Raw genomic sequence first — 19,577 nt, forward strand, 5'->3', positions numbered from 1 at the left:
CCTCTTCTCGTGGCCTTGCTGAGTCTCTGGATCTTCGCGCAAGGTTTACCGTTATTATACCTGGATAGTGTAAAACAGGAGAATGACAAGCACGAATATGTTGAGATTGCGATTTCTTCGGAACGGCAAAACGCAGTTGGGTTTCGTTCCACGTGTTTGTGACTCACCGAACCAAAGATAGTCGAAGATCGCTTAAAAGTGGTCCAAGCGCGATTGCAACCATCTCATTGACAGAAAATAACTGCAACATCTTCATCATTATTCTCCTATTCTCAAAACAAGAAGGAAACATATCTGATCGGGGTCAGAGCATACGAACCAATTCAGCCCAATGAAGATATAACATCAACCCACCCCTTCGTCAACCCTCCTTCAAGATGTATGCGGCAAGTCTGTACGGCCTCAAGAGGGCCGCCATCATCCTACCTGTTGCATGGACAGGCGCATGGCTAGGATACTATGGTGAGTCAGCCGGTAGGAGTGTGCATTCTAGCTAAGATTAGCGTAATACGGCTGACTGGGCTTTTAATGAACAGCATACACCGATACCCTGCGTCGATCGCATATCCGAGAACGTAACAAGGAGCTATCGAAGACGTTGATGGGTCTACCTGGAGAAGGACCCGATTTCAGTAAACCCGCTGAAGCGATTGAGAGGGAGGCATTGAAGAAGAGGTCAGCTCAGCACATTCCAGTCTCTTGAAATATATCTGTCGAGGTGAGGTCTAAGCTAATCCGAGCCTCACAATGTAGATATTCGAGTCTGAATTTTGCAGGAAGGTATTGGAATCCATATGTAGAATGGAGGGAACAAGGTGCATGGGTGAGCAGGAAATCTTCACCCTACATCGACCTATCATTCACAATTGAGAAAGCTGACGAGTAAGCGCAATAGGAATGGGCATTATGGAAAATTATTATATCGACTATAACCCTCAAGCTATTCTATAACGGGTCAGTCTTCCTACCAAATGTGATAAGAATTTGCAGTCCGTCAAATGCATATGCATGTGAGCTGATACCTCGACCTGTGCGCTGTCGAGTAGAGGTGTACCTCCCGAAAGACCAATTCCGGACTTGCCTCTCGAACGACCAGATTTCTCCCTTCTCTTCCCTTCCTCCTCCTCTTCCTCTTCCTCTTTGCCAAAATCCTCATCTGCAGCAGCACCGACAACTAGAGAAACAGGTAGTGGAGGATCAGATGTAGCAGTCACAGACAAATTGACCTTGACATGGGTAAGCTCCTTCACGATATCCCAACTGGCCTGACCGAGGACGTACTTACGCCTCGAATTGATAGCTAGGCCAATCGACATCCTATGTGACGCTCGACAATTTGACCATCCTCACCGATCCCGCATTATCAGATCGGACGTTACCTTCTCGTATAGCTCCTCAGCGCCTGCGGCCTAGTCCGTGTGAGCTGAGTGAATTGAAAAGGGTCGATGTGGTCTTAGTATCGCACAAGTAAGTGTTCATGATCATCCATCCATCCTAAGTCGACCAATCCCCGGAGCAGAATGATATAAGTCTCGTCGACGTAATGGCGGATGAGTCACTCATATCCCAATGCTCATTTTTAGCCATTTCGACCACCTGGATCCAGAAGCGATCATAGAGCTGGGAGATAGTTGTGAATGGGTAGTACCTAAAGGCGTTGGACCTTTTATACGGAAGTTTGGTGTGACCAGGGTGACCGAGTTAGAGTGAGTGCGCAAGCCTTCGAACGTCTCCATGTCAACGCCTTTCGCCGGCGTGATATGGGCAGATCGGACACTGACTTGGGTATGCTCGTGTCTAGCTGGTGGCAAGAAACCAAACATACGCTTTCCCGACCAGGTCAGAAGGATAAACAATATACTATAACGGCTGTACCCAATATGGTACGTTCCCTCCTTTCATCTCAAGTGTCCAGTATGTAATAGCTGATTCTCATATACTTATAGCACTGGTCAGCTAGATCTCCTCTAGATACCAATGCCACTCTATGGGCTGCGTTTCATGTCCAATCGCATACGGACCAACCCAAATCCTTTATCCATCTAGGTGATACGGGGTAGGTCTGATAATCAAGTCCGAATGTCCCCATCATGTCATCTACTACATTTGACTGCGTCGACTAGACTACACTCTGGTGTGCTACGTCCTGCTGACTCCCTCGCTTGTCCGATCAGATACTCGCCAACGCTATATCACGCCGTAGGGAGGGTATTAGGCCCAATAGATCTCGCAGCTATACCCATCGGATCGTACGAGCCTCGATGGCATATGCATTTACAGCACACCGACCCCGAAGGCGCAGTTCGTATGGCTATGCAGATGAAAGTTGGAAAAAGCGTCGGAGTCCATTGGGGAACTTGGTTGATGAGTGATGAAGCTTGTGAGTTTGTCTCCGAATCTAAGTATACGCTCGGATCCAAGTGGATGAGATGCGATGGGTGCTGTGTTCATCGTGTCATATCGAGATTTGCCCATTCGGTGACATGATACGAAGCGAAAGGAGAAGACATCAGGCTAACGGTGGATTGGGTTCAGACAACAAACCCCCGTTAGACCTAGAAATAGCTAGACGGAAATTAGATGTTACAGAGGACCAATTCTGCGTGTTGCCTGCTGGAAAGACGATCGTTATAGAATAGCTAGAAGCCATAGCTGGGCGGCGGTTGGCTGTAGTGCAGATTCGTAGATCATAGATCACATATACGTGTTTGTCTGATCGGAACAAGGCAGAAGGAGTGATAAAAATCATCCTACATGTATGTATGTATGACTCAAGTGGGTAGGATGGATCCGGAAATAACCGAGCTCCTGACTTGCCGGGAATCCACTCGCCCAAACCTCTCTCTACCCTATTCACATGTTCCTCGACTAGACTAGTCTCTCAAATCGCTCCATCAACACAAGCTAACCTGCTATAAGGGAATATCGCATTTGCAAGTCCTCATCGTTATGACTCGTGCGATTATGTCGGATCGCTTGCCAGTGATGCAGGGTACTTAGGATATGAGAAAGGTCGTCGGATCGACGTCATGCTGTTCTAAGAAAGGATCTACTGAGAAGTGGAGAGCGATGAGGTGGCTCATCAGGAACTTTCTTCGCTCTCTTCGCTCTTCCCTCTTCGCCCTTCGTGAAGCCGATGATCATCATGGCTACGTCAACGTCGACTGAGTCAAAAGTCCGCTTACTGAATGCATATTTAATGCAAATCGAATGTGGTTGATGCTATCTGATCCTCTCATTTCCATTTTCATTTTCCCATTGGACTCATACAGTATAGACACCGTCGTACTCCCACTCATACTAATACTCTTATACAGATTCACAGTCACACATCACCTCACATATCAGTCGTGTAAAACATAAAATGCTCTCATCCTTCCTTGTCTTCACTCTCCTCGTCTCTTCCGCTTCGGCGGGCTCCATCCCCCTGCCCCGTCGGAGTGAGGGCGAAAGAAGTGTGAACGTAGGAGGTTCACCGGTCTACATAGCCTGTGTATCCGACAGCAAGATCCCCTCGTTGACCCAAGCTCAAGCTGTCAATGCGACTTCTCGAGAGGAATGCAGTGTGAGTATTGTTGAGTCGGACCCGACTTTGGGTATCAACGCCTCTTGCTTGCAAACTCCTTCATTGTCGGTTCCGCATAATAGACAATTGCTGATTTACTGATTTCAACTCAATTTCATTTTATCGTTCTGCGAAAATGCAGACCACTTGCGCCTCATCAGCATCAGCCTCAGGCTCGACCCCAAACGACCTCGCATTCTACCGACAAGATACTTCTGAATGTTATTGCACTTCCTCCGCGGACGCTCCGACGCCCGACGAATTGGTTTATGCGGTTGACCAAGATGGGAATTGCAGATCAAGCGATGATGCTTCCGTGAGTCGAGTTGTCCTGCCTGTGTTCGGCCGTCATATCCCTCCTATCCCTCCTGCTATAGTCCGTGATGTCCAATGCACTAGACCAGTCCGGAACCCCTCTAAAGCAGAAGTCAAGACGATAATTCGCTCATGCAGTCAGATGGATTACAGGTAGAATACCTTCACTCCTCGTACTCAATCTCCACATGCCTTCTCCCGCCCCTTTCGACTCCCTCAAGCAACTTCACATCCACCAAACCCGTAGACTGCTTTACCGGCTGTCCGAACTCGACGCAGAGCATAGCTGTTCGACCGGAGTACAACGATCAGACCGATACCTTTGAATACGAGTGTGGGTGCTATGACTCTGCAGAAGAGGTGACGGGTGGTCAGAAGTTGGATTGTGGATTCGGGATTGAGACTATATACGTCAAGGCCTAAGAATCCTATTCTTAGCATAATTCCTGGGAGAGTGAGCTGAAAATGAGAAGGAGACGATGAAATAGATCGAAAAGAAAGATAGGAATGAAAAAGAAGAAAACAAGTATAATTCAAATGGTCCGCCTGAACATCAAATATCATAGCATACCATAATATAGCATGACATGGTTATAGCAGAAAAGACATGGATGTAAATGGCACACCACCATGTCAAGATGTTCTGGAATGGTATGGTATGCACAATTAATGGGTATCGCTTCGATGGCTTTGGCAGGTCACTTGAACGACGACCAGGGCACACCACGTGCTGATCCAAGTTGTATCCGGGATAAAATCCAATAAATCTGCAAAAATTTAAAATTGCCCAATGGATTTAAGCGTTTTGTTGTTGGCTCACGCTCGGAAGTAGACGGCCCAATCCACTTTCAACCTTTTGATCGTTTCTACGTTTCTACTTTCGAGTAAGATACAACAACAAAATCAAAACCCAAAAGACCAAGTGTCACTCATACTTGAGAACGCATACACCCCTACATCTCTCAGGCGGATCATCAGCAGCAGATATCAAATCAAAACCCCATCGGGACTAAAAGCGAACCGGGGACGAGATCGACCTTTCGCACGAATCAACTCACAACCCACCTCCTCCTATTCGACACGAAAAGGTAAAGACACCCACCACCAACGTTCCGCAAAACATAACGATGGCGCCCCTCCTTCTCACTCATTTCAGACCGCGCCAACGGTCCCTCCTCTCTACGTTATTCACCGCCACATTCTTAGGCGCATTCATAGTCGTCGCGTTCCCTTGTCCTGTGAGATCGCACGGTGAAGCTCGTCTAGAATCGGATCCGTCTTCCATGAATCTCGCATCGATATCGAATGACAATAGCAACGGCGATAAGAAAGGAGAAGGGAGACGGAGCGAGGTGGTGGTTCTTATGAATCAGCGGGGGAAGCGACGGTTCCTCGAAGAGCGATAATGTCGTCGATGGTCCAAAGAACACTTTGGGTGAGTGTGAGCACAGACAACCAAACCTTACAAGCATCGTTGATGACTGTAATGATGGATCCGTAACATACAAAACAAATGTGCTGATAATATGATTGATCAACTTGTTACAGGTCGTAATCGGAACAACACAACACGGAATTATAGAAGGAATTTAACAGATCGAATCATCATTGTATATTAGCACAAACACAGGTTGTATAAGTGAGTGCAAGATATCTAAGTCAATCTCAAACCGACTTGTCAGATTCCCCGTCTGTGAAATCTGCAATCAGGATGGATCATTGATGTTGGTGCTGACGAATTTGCTGTCTGTTAGTCTAACATCAAAATGGCATGGTCATATCATCGCATCGCATCCAGACCTCAATTAACGAAATCACTCCTTTTTACTATAATTACCATTATACAAATCGGAACATGCACATCATAGGCACTTCATGCACATGGAAGAATCACAATACACGATACACAATTCATTTAAATTCACATAAAATGACTCATAAACGCTACAAGAGTCATTCTCGTACATCATACAAACGCTGCCTTCCTTTCTTGATAGCTCCCTTCTTCTTCTCGCACTTTCACCCCCCCACAGATGGATTGGCTATAGCGCTGGCGATCCAACTTATGGTCCAGCAGGTTTCTGGCCTGTAGCCTTTTTCTCTCTCTGTCCATAAGCTTTGGAGGCGTACTAAACACCCAAAAAGGACATTACGATATCAGCTGATACACAGGGGTTGAAAGGTTCGAGAGGAATTGCCTTACATCACCATCAATAACGATCAAGTTGGCAGGCTCTTGTTCTTTGCCGGCCAAGTATCTCTGGATGATATCCTTCGCTCCGTTGGCATACCGAGCTTGGGCATCTAGGGTGGTACCGGAGTCTGCCAGGGAGATTCATCGCTCATCAGCCTTATTCCATAGAGCTCCCCGCGCCTCTTTGATCTACGTAGCATGGGTGGGCGAGGTCAAGCTCTGACTCACAATGAGGAACCATGCCGTTTCCTCCGCCGAGAGTGTTGAAAGCGTGTCTCCATGGATGGTTCTTGGGAGAAGGTTGGACGTCTACTCGCATTTGATCAGTATCTTCCCCCAGATGTTCGCCTCGGCCATGGACTTTCGAGACAATCCAGATTGATGGTCAAACTTACCCCATACATCTGTGATATGGTATCGCATCAAGATCAGCTGACGTTCGAGGGATAAGTCGTCCACAAAAAGATAGCTGACCTCCTGCATAACCGTTCAGATGACCACTCTCAAGGGCTTTCTTGACCGCGTTCCTATCGCAGATAGCACCTCGAGCTGTGTTGACCAGCCAAGCTCCCTTCTTCATCTTAGAGATGAGTTCATCGTTGAATAGACCTTTGGTCTTCTCATGAAGTGGGCAGTTCTGTCCCCGGGAACAAAGCCTGTCAGCCTCGAACTCCGGGACTTTGGGTTAGGGTTGCTTGCTAGGTCGTCGGGGTTTTGCACGTACGATGGTCACGACATCACACTTAGCCAACATATCTTCTAATTTCTCGACCCTCTTAAATTCGGCTTTCTTCTTATCTGCGTCGTTCAACATGCGAATCAAGCACGAATAGAATGATATAATCAGCCTTCCTTCGATACTTCTCTGTGCGATCTCGACTCGACTCGACTAGACTCGACTCACCCTCGGGCAAATCGGTATAGTCGAACCATAAAAGCTCTTTGCAATTGAATCCTTGAAGTCGCTCTAAGACCCTGTAGCCGATCCTGCCGCATCCGACGGTACCGACGACTTTGCCTTCGAGGTCATAAGCGTTTCGCGCGATCTGGGCGACGTTCCAGTCATCCGCAATGATCTGTTCGTGGGCCGGTACGAAGTTTCGAACGAGCAGCAGGATCGACATGACTACGTGTCTGTATCCGGGGTATCGGACAGTCAGTGTCCGGGGATCAGATGCAGTTGTTTCGAATGTTTGAAGCTCGGACATACTCAGCTACGGATACGACGTTCGATCCGGATACCTAACAACGAAGTCAGTGTGAGCGAGCAAGAAAACAGCGGATCAGAGAATGTGGATTGATGGGACTCACCTCGGCAACGGTGATGTTCTTCTTGTTGGCAGCATTCAGATCGATGTGACTTTCAGATCAGATGAAACATCAGTCTGGCTCGTAGAAGGGGAAACCCCGTGAAGGTTCTGTCGGACTCACTCGGATCCGACACCGGCAGTAACGCAGAGCTTGAGGTTCTTGGCTTTCTCGATGAGGTCTGCGGTGAGGTACCCTGGATGGAAGGGTGTGGTGACGAGGATCTCGGCCTGACAGAATGTCAGCAGCACTCAGTGCTCAATACGGGATGTCGGCAAATTTGTGAAACAGGCAGCAGGCGCCAGCAACTCACATCAGCGATATGCTTTTGAAACTCTGAGTTGGGTCCTTCTTTGTCATCGGTAACGATAAACCTACACTCGCACGATATAAGCATGGTGCACCGAGAGGGAAACAACAAGACTAGTATGGGGGGAAGATAACTCAACGCAAACTCGTACTCACTCGTGACCTTCTTTCTTAAGCCAGTCGGAGATACCGAGACTGTTCTCGATCGTACCGAGAAGACGAGGTTCTTCTTGGGCGGCTATGAGATGGACGGGGAGGAAATACAAGTCAATTTACGCGATTGCTGCTGATGTTGTGGAGTGATCAGACTTAACATACCTTGACCACCCTTGTAAAGAACAGCGAGGACCTTTCATTGATAAGAGTGATCTCACGTCAGCTCAGGTTAGTCTGACTGGCAGAGGGCAAGATGCCCGCGTAGAGAAAGCTAGCTCGTGGAGACGATGGTGTGGGCAACACTCACTTTGACCATATTGGATGATGTGGTACTGAAGTTGAGAGTACGAGCAGAGTTGATGTTCTGGTTTACGAGTCTTGGGCTTGTAAGAGTACGGTGTGTAGATATCAGTCGAGTAGTACTACTGAGACGCAAGAAGGTGGACATGGCAAGTGATCTATGTCGATGGTGCGTAACCTTATATACGGGTTCTATGTAGGAGTACTCATGAGAAGAAGACACAGGACTTTGCGCTCGGTAAACATCGGTCGATTGATGGTACCGGCTACAAGGTACGAGTTATAGTAGTGAATGTGTTCTTTCACCTGATGACACACACATCGTCATTCCTCCATTTTCGTGCTGTGAGTGTATTCCGGCTATAGCTCCTATCGGTGGACCGTATCTATCTATACATATCTTCCCCACATCCTAAGTCAGTTAGCTATGGGTAAAATCACTCGGAGTCCCCTCCTTTCGATCCGGCATCTGTCTGTCACACATGTCTCCAGATTTTAGGCGAGGTCGAATACCCGTTCGATTCCCGTAGCTCGAAATGGACTTGACCAGTTGCAGCCTCCCTCACAATTTCTGAGCACTAAGGGGCGTGAGACAAACACCGTTGTCGACAGCTATGGTGGGACTCACAATTGTCATACTGCGAGAATCATGAGGTATGTCGTAAATCACCCACACTAGAACGACTAGTCATATGATCCGTTGTCAGGTGGTCAACCTCCACTTTGGCTGGCTCGGTTGATACGGGCAATATCGGAAGGGGAACTACCGTGAGAAAGTAAAACTTACGGCCGAACGGCGAAATACCATTCTACCGCTGACAGTCTGAAGCATTTGCTACATATCCCCGGGACAGACGAGCGGGTGATCATTGCGCTTGCTGGGAGGAATATCTGCATGCCAAAAGCTCCTGCTTTGCATCAGCCTAAGGATCCGCCATATCTAGTCGCTACATCCCTCATACACCTGGGGGTTTGAGTGCGAGCGTCGAGCTGCACCCCGGTACATAAATCGTTCTCCGGGTTAGCGAACCCTTCCATGACCTGGAGATCCAATGTATATTCCTTCTCTATGGTTCGATGAGCTGATCTTGTACCGAGAGCACATTATAGATGCATGGGTGACTACCATAACGTGAATAGGTACGGACGGAGGCGTTGGAAAGGTTGAAATTTTTTTCTCACAAGGGTTATAGTCGTGCTGGGTGCTTGCTCTTTTGAAGCGACATCGACTTGACGTGAGTGAGGTTGTCGCTGTACATCCGCATATCCGTTCACCCGCACCGTACAGAGTACATCAAAGAGCCACTTGTTCGGTTGACCTTGAAGCCTGGCACGCGTGTGATGTGCACGGGTGAAACGCCACTTAAACTTATCATTACGTCATTTCCTTGATGTCGATCGAAATTTCTCCACGCCAGAGCAGGAGCAACGGTGATTCCAGAAATTGTTTATACCCTGCATCCTACATCCTGCTTTTTAATTTATCGTTCTTGTTATCGGTTGTTATTCCGTTGTTCCTCTGTCCCTCTCGTTCCTCTTCTGGAGCCCTCCTAATCCCCTTGCATTAGCTAGAAGGCCTAGAACTCAGGGTCGACTGTTAAGCAATATTCTTCTATTAGGGTTAAATCCACAATTCCACAACGCTACGAATTTCGGTCAAATCTTTGGTCTCTGCCAAATCAGAAGCTCTTGAATGGACGATCCCCGGCATTTCGAAGAAAGAAGATTGCTTCCAGGCTAAAAAAACGATTGTGAGTGGACTGGGTGTTGTCATCTCTGAGATGTTGAGACCACGCAGAGGCAGCCCTTCCGGCGTTCCTTTTTATGTGGTTGGTTTGAAGACCCTGCATAGACGCTTGATCGCTTGATAGTGAAAATGGATGAGTGTGGCTCCGGGATTGAAAATCTGGAATATCAGACCCTGCGAGAAGCTCCACCCACGCCGAGAAATCGATATCTAATATTCTACATCCTGTAATCGTGCCCGACCCAACCCAGACATTACTTTAGGCATATTCGCTCCACACGTATTTTTGGGTGAATCGTGCTTCCGTCCTCTTCAATTCACTCCGGCAGAAAGATTTGGGTAGCATATGATCAATCGTGATTATGATCCCTTACTAATCCCTTAAGCCACATCTTAAACGCATGCCCATCCCTTATAGAACGTTTAAACTACCTTCAGCATCGGCGGAGGAAGAGAAGAGATGTTTGACTCATGGGTTTGCCTTCCTTATCCACTGCTCAAACTTCGTCTTCCTGTCTCAGATGCATTCTCGGGATATCCCTGTTGGCGCCGCGAGTGTGGAGGGACTCTGTGGTGTTCATGCTTGGATGGAAGAAACATCCGATCCTTGACTGTTGACACTTGATCCCTTTCACCCCGCAATCAAGCCCTTTCGCCTTGCAGACATCCGAATTGCGATGCTTCGCGCTGGCATCCCATTATAATGAATGACATGACACCCATTGTTTACGTGCAACCCTTATCTTCCTGCGCTGGTGATCGATCACCCAGCTCAATCCCGGTCTTGCTGTCTATTCGGACTTAACGTGTGCCCTAATAATCGCAACGCGATCACACCTAGTGGACATGATAATTAGAAGAAAATTTCTCCTCGCTTTTCTACATTTGCGAAATTTCCATGCTCTGCTCCTTAACACTTCTGCATACCTTCTTTAGACAATGCTGATGCGAGATTGTCACTCTTTCGTTATGCTCATATCGACGTTCTTGATGGTCGAATCCGGATGAACAACATTCACGACGACTTGACCGTGGCTATCTTATCGATAAAATAAACTCCTCCCGTTACTCAATCTCGGACGACTTTTCAATTTACTCCGACACGACCCCTTGGATCCATACTTGTCCGCCACTTTCGCTGTCATCCATCCTCGTCCATCGCATCGATATGGGCAATTGCTTCGCACCCATCTCATCCGATTCCTCCAATTCAAATTCAGAAGATCGTCCACGCCCGATAGCTCCACCACCATCTGTCCCTCCTCAAACTGGTTCTTCAAGCGATCCTCGGCGGACGACTAGCTCGACACGAGATCGAGCTCCAGTCTCTTCTACAGCCCCGCCCGCGCTTGAGAGCGAAGATCGGCCGACACCAAAGCGACAATCCAGCTCGCTTGGCCGGATCAGACGTCACTCACGAAGGAGTAGCAGCTTATTCTCGATGGTCGGACCCCCTCTTGACGCTCTGAGGAATTACGCGACCTTGACCAACCCTCAATCCTCGTTGTCGGCTTCGAAATTACTGTTGAGCAGCAAAAACTGCTTGGCGGTATTTGACGCTTATCCAAAGGCGAAATATCATTTCCTCGTTCTGCCCCGATATCCCTTCCCCCCTCAATCCGATCCAGATTCGAAAAAATCGATTGCAAATCTTGATTCGCTCGATGACTTGAAGTCGTTGCTGCTGAAGACTTCGCCTGCTGCGCGGGAGGAGATCCTCCAAGACATGGCGAATATGGCTAGCGAGGTGGAAGAGATGATTCGCGATGAGATGCTCAAGAGCGAAGGGTTCGAATGGAAGGTCGACATTGGATTTCATGCGATACCTTCGATGAAGTAAGTGAATGGGGCCGCTCACCAGATCCGGCTTCGCAATTCCCACTTTGGCATGGCATGACCACGATTGACCACGAGAACATCTTGCAGACACGTACACCTGCACGTGATTTCTGACGATAGGATATCGCCATCTTTGAAAACGAAGAAACACCATAATTCCTTCAGACCGGATCTGGGGTTCTTTATCCCCATAATGGAAGTCCAACGGTGGATCGAAAACGACTCGAACATGCAAGAAAGGGTCGATGTGGGTGTCTTGTCTCGCCTCGCCTCGCGATAGCGATGCGTTATCGTGTGCTGACATGCTAATTTCCTGGATTAACACAGGCTCTGTCTGGCGCAGAACAACTCCTGAATACACCGCTGACATGCCATAAATGCGACGAATTCATCAGTAACATCCCAAAATTGAAGACGCACTTGGAAAAGCATTTCCAGGATGAACGCGCCTCCGCTCTCAGGAATATCGCTAGACATGGTAGACAACGGAGCAGTGATGAAGAGATTTTCTGATCAGCTTGGAAGAGCCCTTGAAGGAAAGGAACCCCAGATCTAGCATTGAAGTTACGAAAGTAGATGAAAAACCTCAGCGGAAAGTCGCCATACCCCCTTCCCATACTCGATTATTCACAACACAACATCATACCCGGATATCCTGAGGGACAAGTAAAGGAAGATTAACACCAATTGCAACATATCGTTCATGGAGAAGATTCGATAGTATATTGTATCAATAGTAGCATCGCACGATAGCATCCCTTTTTTCATTCATATGTCATATTATCGCATGTGTGGCTTTACTTCATATGATCTGATGCGACCTTGCTAATGGTCGCCAATCACAATTCTCCTTACAACTCAAGTCTCGTGTGAATGCAGGAGTGATTGATCAGACCTTCATTTCGCTCATGCCGTCGAGCTGGCCAGATCAGTCACCTTGACCATCTTTCAACCTCTACCAGAATACTCGTGCACCGTCATTCCCTCAATCACATTGGCTCAGAAGGTGAAAACAAATTACGTAACGTTTCTTTGTGCTATGAGCTCATCTTGCCGAGAGTGCTAAGCTCACGCGCCGTTGCCACCCGTCATCGCTGTCAAAAACATTGCTCAAACCGATAACGATAATGACGATAACAACATTGACATTGGCATTGACATGCTATAGCAAGACGACATGAGCGAGACTGTGTACTCGGATCTCACAAAGTAGGAGAGACAACGCAAGGCAGCGACACAACCGGCATATGGAGGTTCTTCTTCTCCTGTGTTGCAATCTATCACCAAGTATCTTGGATTTAGAATCTCCGAGGACTAATTATCAAGATGCTTCGTAAAATACCCTCATCCACCCTTCGTCCCTACCTTCTCAGTCATGTTCGACCCCGACCCAACTTACTTCCTCGAACGCAGATCACGCCGACAACGAGACATGTACATGTTCGAGCGATATCATTCTCGTCCATTCCCCGAGCGATGGCCCGGGCGTTCAGGATACCCGCGTACGGCGCTGCTATAGGTGCTGGAGGGCTGGGATATGCCAATTATAAACTTGAAGGTCAGTCCCTCTCACACGAACTGCGAGGCTTCAATGCATGATAGCAGGCGCAGTTTCGAGGTTGTGCGCTCTGTCCGCGAGAGTGCGGGAAGGAGTATATATAAAGTCCTCTCATGATGTCTTTGATCCAGTCCTTCCGTGCTTTTTCAAATTAGCTTGGGCTGGACAATTAGACAGCGAGGGTGCCTTGTCGTAGTTCACCGAGAATCACGCTGACTATCAATTGTGTTTATCTGCAGGTGTTCGCAACGCTACTTCGGAAATCCTGTCGAATGTCTCCGACAAATTCTCCTCAGCATATAGCTCGGCGGCGGATGGTCTGAATACAGCAGCGGACATAGGAGCTTCTCTCGGTGCTCAACTACAGGGGAGATTGTCAGATACACGTCATGGTGTACAAGATACTGCTGAAGCATTTAGAAATGGAACGAAGGAATGGTGGGAAGCATTCACGTCGCAATTTGCCAAATCACCACAGAGTGAGAACACCTTCAATTCAAGCTCAAGCTCAGGTTCAAGTTCAAGCTCAAAAGGGAGAGAAGAGCGATGGAATCCAGGAGAAGGCCCAGGGGAGCCTAAACCGCCTAATAATGGAGAAGAAGCTCTACTGGGTCTAGTAGGTGCCGCAGCTGCCAGCTCACAGAAGGAAGAAAAAGTCACAGACCCGTTCAGCTCTGGAGGCGGGGACGAACATCAGTTACTCCAGCTCACGCGGAAACTGATAGAAATCAGATCGGTCCTCCTTAGTGTGGATCAGAGCGAGGCTCTGCAGTTGCCGTCGATAGTGGTTATTGGAAGTCAGAGTTCAGGGAAAAGTAGTGTGCTCGAAGCGATTGTCGGGCATGAGTTCTTGCCAAAGTGGGTTTTTGCAGCTAGCTCTTTTTGATGACATTGAAGCATACATAGCTGACCTGGTCTGGGATGTACAGAGGCGATAACATGGTGACTAGACGACCTATCGAGCTGACCTTGATCAACACTCCTCCAAATGCCGCTTCCTCTTCTTCAACTCCAGCAGAATACGGTGTCTTTCCTAACATGCCCGGCATGGGGAAAATCACTTCCTTCGCTACCATCCAGAAAACCTTGACCGACCTCAACCTTTCCGTTCCGCCCGAACTAGCTGTCTCCGATGATCCGATACATTTGCAAATCCACTCGCCTCATGTGCCTGATCTTACGCTCATCGACTTGCCGGGATACATACAAATTAGCTCGATGGATCAGCCCGAACAGCTGAAAGACAAGATATCAGGCTTGTGTGATAAGTATATTAGGGAACCGAATATCATATTAGCGGTCTGCGCGGCCGATGTGGATCTAGCCAATTCTCCTGCGCTCAGAGCTAGTAGACGAGTGGATCCGTTAGGTACGAGGACGATAGGTGTAGTAACCAAGATGGATTTGGTCAAACCCGAGCATGGAGCTACGATCGTCAGGGGCGAAAGATATCCTTTGCATCTCGGATATGTCGGCGTCGTGTGTAAAGCTCCTCCGACCACCGGTGTATTTAGATCGATAAGGGGGGACAAGGAGACTCCGAATGTTACTGGCGCAGTGTTACGCAGGGAAGGAGAGTTCTTCGGAGGTGAAAATGCGAGATTCTTCGGACGAGATCAGAAAGTCATGGTTGGGACCGATACTCTACGTCGTCGGCTCATGGATGTGCTGGAGACGAGCATGTCGTCGAGTCTACACGGCATCACAAACGCTGTTCAGTTGGAATTGGAAGAAGCAAGCTATCAGTTCAAAGTGCAATACAACGATCGTCGCATAACGTCCGAGTCGTACATGGCGGAAACTATCGATGCTCTGAAAGCGAGGTTCAAGGAATATACAGCTCAATTCACCAAGCCTGCCGTCAGATCGAAATTGAAGGACATGTTAGATGAAAAAGTGATGAACATCTTAGAACGCTTGTATTGGGATGATCCGCGGACATTGGAGTTGGCGAAACAAGCCGAAGATCGAAAATTGACGCCGGATGAATTGGATACGTACTGGAAATATAAGTTGGAGACCGCCAGCTCCCTCTTGACCAAATCAGGGGTCGGCAGAGATTCTACGGGATTAGTAGCTGAGGGACTGAGACAACTGATAGACTCCATTGCGACTGGAGAACCGTTCACTTTCCACCCGTCGGTCTCGGAACGGATAACGGAGTTCAGCCATGCGATCCTGAGGGAGAGGATGGGAATGACAGCGGACCAAGTGGAGAATTGCATCAAGCCGTATAAATATGAGGTGGAGGTAGATGATCGGGAATGGAATCTCGGTAGAGAGAGATCGGAGGATAAGTTCACGCAGGAGATCAAGAGATGCGATGATAAGTTGAAAGAAATACAGAACAAGTTGGGTGGTTCGAGGAAATTGAAATCCCTCATTAGGCATGTGGGCGAGCTGGAAAAGTGGGAAGAGGATAGGCGGAAACGAAGGTATTCCACCCCAGGTGTAGGGGGTGCGGTGGAAGAAGAGAAAGATGGGGCGATAGAAGAAGGTGCTCCAGTGCTGGATGCTTACAAGTATTCGCCTGCTCAAATAATTGATGGTGAGTAATCTCGAGGTCATACACCACACATAGCCCATCATTTCGTTTTTCTCCTTTACGATGTGGTCTTTGTTCTGATTTTGCGGACAATTGTGTAGGTCGACACGCTTTATTACTTTCGAATCGGCTGAACCTACTCAAAATCCGCCAGCAAGCGCTGAAATCGCGTCGGTGCAAGATGGGGCCGGACCAATCTGCTTTTTGCCCAGAAGCGTTTTTGGCTGTAGTAGCGGATAAACTGGCTTATACAAGCACGATGTTTATCAATATCGAATTACTTGAACAATTCTTTTATCAGTTCCCGAGAGAAATTGACTCGAGAATATTGTATGATCTAGATGTAAGTTACAATTTCTTTCACTTCGTTTCTTTCTTGTCTGACTCGTCTGAGTGTGGAAAAAGATTCCCAGAGTGCTGATATATTGTTTTGCATTTGCTTGGCTTGAATAATTTGATAGAGGGACGAAATTGCCAGATTTGCTAGGGAGAACCCGAAGATCAAACAGCATCTAGATCTACAAGAGAGGAAGGATAAGTTGGAATCGGTGAGTTGGCCCAGTCTGGATTTCGAATGACAGTCATGGACGTAGGCAGTGGTGCTGACTGTTATATGTGATTATCAAAGGTGATGAGGTCCTTGCAAAGTCTGGTCAATCTGCAGAAAGACGCTAAAGGACCTTCGACGAGTTCGAGGAGTCAAGGGTTATTCACCAAATTCTTCTAGATTACGAGTCTAGTCGATTGCAATCGTTATAATTTAGTGTGTTCATTCGTTATCGTCACGCCGCTCATGATCTTTACTTAGTGTTAGTGCAGTATGTATCGGATAATGGCCGCTTTTCACTGATGATCAGGTGCGACGCATACAAATTATTTCGCATACGGATTTACTGAATCGTTTAGATTATGGTACTGACTAAACTATTTACTGAACATTTCTACGCCAGCCGATCGTGTTGACTGGTAGATGATTTGAATCAGGACCATAAGGTTTGTAGGCCGAGCTGACGTTATTTGGCATTGACTGAAGCGATGATTTTACTTCTGAGATTGGTTTTACCCTCTGGTCGCTTCTTCAAGGCATCTCGAAGTTGGAGGGGTGTAAGACCGGTCTGTGAGCATGTACAGACCGAGGTCAGTACGAATCCCTACTAGGTGTTCAGCCCAGAGTAGAACATATAATACAGTACTGCAGGACACTACCACTGCCTGGAAAAGATAATCTTGCGTTCTACGAAAAGACTTAAATCTGTTAAACTCACTCTTTCGCTAATGGCCTTAAAGTCCAATGAGCCATACCCAGCATCCAATAAAGCTTCAACAACGATGTGCTTTTTCTCGGGAGTCCAACTTTCTCTCTCGTTGTTGAGCTCGCTTTTGACCTCTTGGAGCGATTTTTTGGGTGGTTTTTTGGGCGTCTTCGAAGCTTGATCTTGATCACGGATGTGAGCTGACTTGATATCGGCCTCTGCCTCTGACTCGAAAGATGGCGACGTCGAGGGAGATCGTTTAACCATTGTGTATAAAGCAGTTCTACGGCTTGCAAGCTGAGAAGGGCGGAGGACGGACTCAAGATATCGTGAGAAAAGTATGGATATCATACGGGTGTAATCGTTTGTCGTTTACAGGTGTAAAGGTAGAACGTACACTGAGATACGGTGGTTGTTGAGCTTCCTACCGCCTACTCTACTTCGCGAGCAGATGAGTGGTTGATAGCATTCCTTCGTCATTTGCCCGATCCGGTCATCAATCAATTACAATCTCAAAGGATGGCCGGACGGACCTGCTCAGCACTTGACTACCATCATTCTCTCGAGCTGACGAGCTGACGAGAGGTCAATCATACCCCGTCTGTCGTATCCGAGGGCTAGTCGAACTGTAACTTAGCGTGGGAGAAGACCCTGCGCTGTTGTTCTACTTCATGCATCAATCACTGGCTGTTCGAGAGGGGATTATTCAGTATTCCGGTCCGTTCTTACTACTTCAACTCAACAATCTGAGGTTTAATTCATTACCCATTCACGATAGCCTGAAGTTGAAGTCAAGATTCTGAAAGCAAGTCTGGCAGTGAATACTGGTTTATAGGTCTCCAAAGTGCCTAAAATTCACGACATTGTCAAGCTTTCTCTTTCATCATCGCCTACACCTACACCCCCCTCGACTCCAAAGAAGCAGAAGAGCAAGGTGCCAAAAAAAATTTCAGAATCACCGAAGACTCCGGCCTCTCCCGCTTCCTCTAGTTGGACGAATGACAAGAAGACTAAATGCCTCGAGAGGATCTGGGATACGGGGTACAAGAATATGGATTGGAAAGCACTCTGCCAAGAGGTCAGTCTGTCTGTCTAATATGTTGTACTGTATCTATCGGCTCCTGTTCGCGTGGGGAGACAGAATGTCCATTCCTGCAGGCTGCGCAAGAAGGCAATCACAGGAATAATGAGCTGACGGGATGTGTTACTGTATGTACCGTACTGTATATCACTGTAGACGGGTATGACTGATAAACAACTCAAGAATCAGTTATCGAGCGGAAGGATCAACTTGAGAAAGACCATTTTAGAGATGTTCAAGTGAAAATTCATGGCACCTTTGATACAGTAGACCACCAGCATGAGAATGGCAACATTATACAAGGAGATTCCCTGGCGTTCTGTCGTAGATATATCAAGATATCTCATGCAGCTTCCATACCGCTCATATTGTCCATTCGTTCAGTCCAAGCTCGAATAATGGCAATGACGTTTGTTTAGTTCTTCTCGTTCGCTCGAGTTCGAATCAGGCAACCAGCCAAAACATCGAGATCGAGTCGAGCTGACGTGATACAATATACAATACTGCCGGATCAGTATGTGCGTATGTATTGACGAATGAAATCTAATTGCTCCTTTTTCGTTTATGCTGTACGCTTTTAGAACCTTTCATCGTTGCCATTTCTTTCTTCCTCACCATCAGCAGATCATTGCATCACGATACAGTACGGTACAGTACTCTGTACTACAGTAGATGCTTCAATTTGCTACGATGCCTTCAATCAAACGATCTCCCTCGACTTCGCCATCACCTTCACCTCCCCCACCAGCTTCTACGAATCCCTCAACATCCAAAGAGCAAAAATCACCCAAAAAGCCCAGGACCAACACCAAGACCACGTCTTTCCCAACCTCAACCTCGGGGAGCTGGACGAACGAGCGAAAGACCCTCTTCGTCAATCGCTTGATGGAGACGGGATATAAGAATATGGACTGGAAATCACTCGCTGAGGAGGTACAGTAATGTCGCACACCTAAGTATAAGAATTCATCAAAGGGCGTAAAGCTGACGTTATCATCTCAACAATCTTTCTCGCATGTCCCTCCATACGTCCATACTGCAGACCCAGATGACAGTGGAACAATGTAAGAATCAGATGACTCCTGGACGATCGAACCTACGAAAGACCATCTCGGAGATGTTCAAGTGATCATGTGATATAGCGTCTATACAGTGTAGCCACCATTGGAAAATTGAGCGAGATGTATGATTACCTCAGTCCATGATACCTGATATATGATACAGTACATGATCCGATATGCTACAAAGTACATACATACAATAATTATCCGATATACAACGATGCATCAATGCACTCATACTCATACTGATTTGAGATGCGTTACGAAGCAGGTACTGTGCGATCTGTCGTATCTGATCCGTTATACTGGATCTACAACTTATCCCCTCTTCCGCTGACACACCATG

The 19,577-nt window shown here is 47.4% G+C and overlaps 7 protein-coding genes across 7 annotated transcripts; 5 read left to right on the top strand and 2 right to left on the bottom strand.

Moving 5' to 3' along the window:
* Window positions 1-377: 377 nt before the first annotated feature.
* I303_101073 (uncharacterized protein) lies at window positions 378-2,639 on the top strand (the record flags this gene model as incomplete). The annotated part of the gene is made up of 11 exons (XM_018404439.1): window positions 378-462; window positions 537-675; window positions 754-823; window positions 896-954; window positions 1,047-1,236; window positions 1,301-1,467; window positions 1,584-1,706; window positions 1,802-1,883; window positions 1,947-2,056; window positions 2,175-2,380; window positions 2,536-2,639. The coding sequence occupies 11 exons, from the start codon at window positions 378-380 to the stop codon at window positions 2,637-2,639; spliced, it is 1,335 nt and encodes a 444-aa protein (XP_018267093.1).
* A 725-nt stretch (window positions 2,640-3,364) lies between these two features.
* Window positions 3,365-4,303, top strand: I303_101074 (uncharacterized protein; the record flags this gene model as incomplete). The annotated part of the gene is made up of 3 exons (XM_018404440.1): window positions 3,365-3,565; window positions 3,708-3,881; window positions 4,034-4,303. 3 exons carry the CDS (start codon window positions 3,365-3,367, stop codon window positions 4,301-4,303), a joined length of 645 nt encoding a protein of 214 aa, XP_018267094.1.
* A 1,640-nt stretch (window positions 4,304-5,943) lies between these two features.
* Window positions 5,944-8,295, bottom strand: I303_101075 (uncharacterized protein; the record flags this gene model as incomplete). The annotated part of the gene is made up of 14 exons (XM_065968269.1): window positions 5,944-6,009; window positions 6,084-6,202; window positions 6,303-6,383; window positions 6,470-6,478; window positions 6,549-6,711; window positions 6,799-6,872; window positions 6,979-7,208; window positions 7,285-7,316; window positions 7,386-7,434; window positions 7,506-7,612; window positions 7,696-7,756; window positions 7,848-7,929; window positions 8,010-8,040; window positions 8,155-8,295. The coding sequence occupies 14 exons, from the start codon at window positions 8,293-8,295 to the stop codon at window positions 5,944-5,946; spliced, it is 1,245 nt and encodes a 414-aa protein (XP_065824341.1).
* A 3,040-nt stretch (window positions 8,296-11,335) lies between these two features.
* On the top strand, window positions 11,336-12,246 carry I303_101076 (uncharacterized protein; the record flags this gene model as incomplete). Its single annotated transcript, XM_018404442.1, has 3 exons — window positions 11,336-11,730; window positions 11,821-11,980; window positions 12,061-12,246. 3 exons carry the CDS (start codon window positions 11,336-11,338, stop codon window positions 12,244-12,246), a joined length of 741 nt encoding a protein of 246 aa, XP_018267096.1.
* An 813-nt stretch (window positions 12,247-13,059) lies between these two features.
* I303_101077 (uncharacterized protein) lies at window positions 13,060-16,563 on the top strand (the record flags this gene model as incomplete). Its single annotated transcript, XM_018404443.1, has 6 exons — window positions 13,060-13,291; window positions 13,531-14,149; window positions 14,221-15,839; window positions 15,938-16,179; window positions 16,298-16,384; window positions 16,465-16,563. The coding sequence occupies 6 exons, from the start codon at window positions 13,060-13,062 to the stop codon at window positions 16,561-16,563; spliced, it is 2,898 nt and encodes a 965-aa protein (XP_018267097.1).
* A 286-nt stretch (window positions 16,564-16,849) lies between these two features.
* On the bottom strand, window positions 16,850-17,356 carry I303_101078 (uncharacterized protein; the record flags this gene model as incomplete). The annotated part of the gene is made up of 2 exons (XM_018404444.1): window positions 16,850-16,951; window positions 17,102-17,356. The coding sequence occupies 2 exons, from the start codon at window positions 17,354-17,356 to the stop codon at window positions 16,850-16,852; spliced, it is 357 nt and encodes a 118-aa protein (XP_018267098.1).
* A 1,504-nt stretch (window positions 17,357-18,860) lies between these two features.
* On the top strand, window positions 18,861-19,299 carry I303_101079 (uncharacterized protein; the record flags this gene model as incomplete). Its single annotated transcript, XM_018404445.2, has 2 exons — window positions 18,861-19,103; window positions 19,213-19,299. 2 exons carry the CDS (start codon window positions 18,861-18,863, stop codon window positions 19,297-19,299), a joined length of 330 nt encoding a protein of 109 aa, XP_018267099.2.
* Between the last annotated feature and the right edge of the window lie 278 nt (window positions 19,300-19,577).

Source organism: Kwoniella dejecticola, chromosome 1 (genome assembly GCF_000512565.2).
Source record: "Kwoniella dejecticola CBS 10117 chromosome 1, complete sequence".
Lineage (NCBI taxonomy): Eukaryota > Fungi > Basidiomycota > Tremellomycetes > Tremellales > Cryptococcaceae > Kwoniella > Kwoniella dejecticola.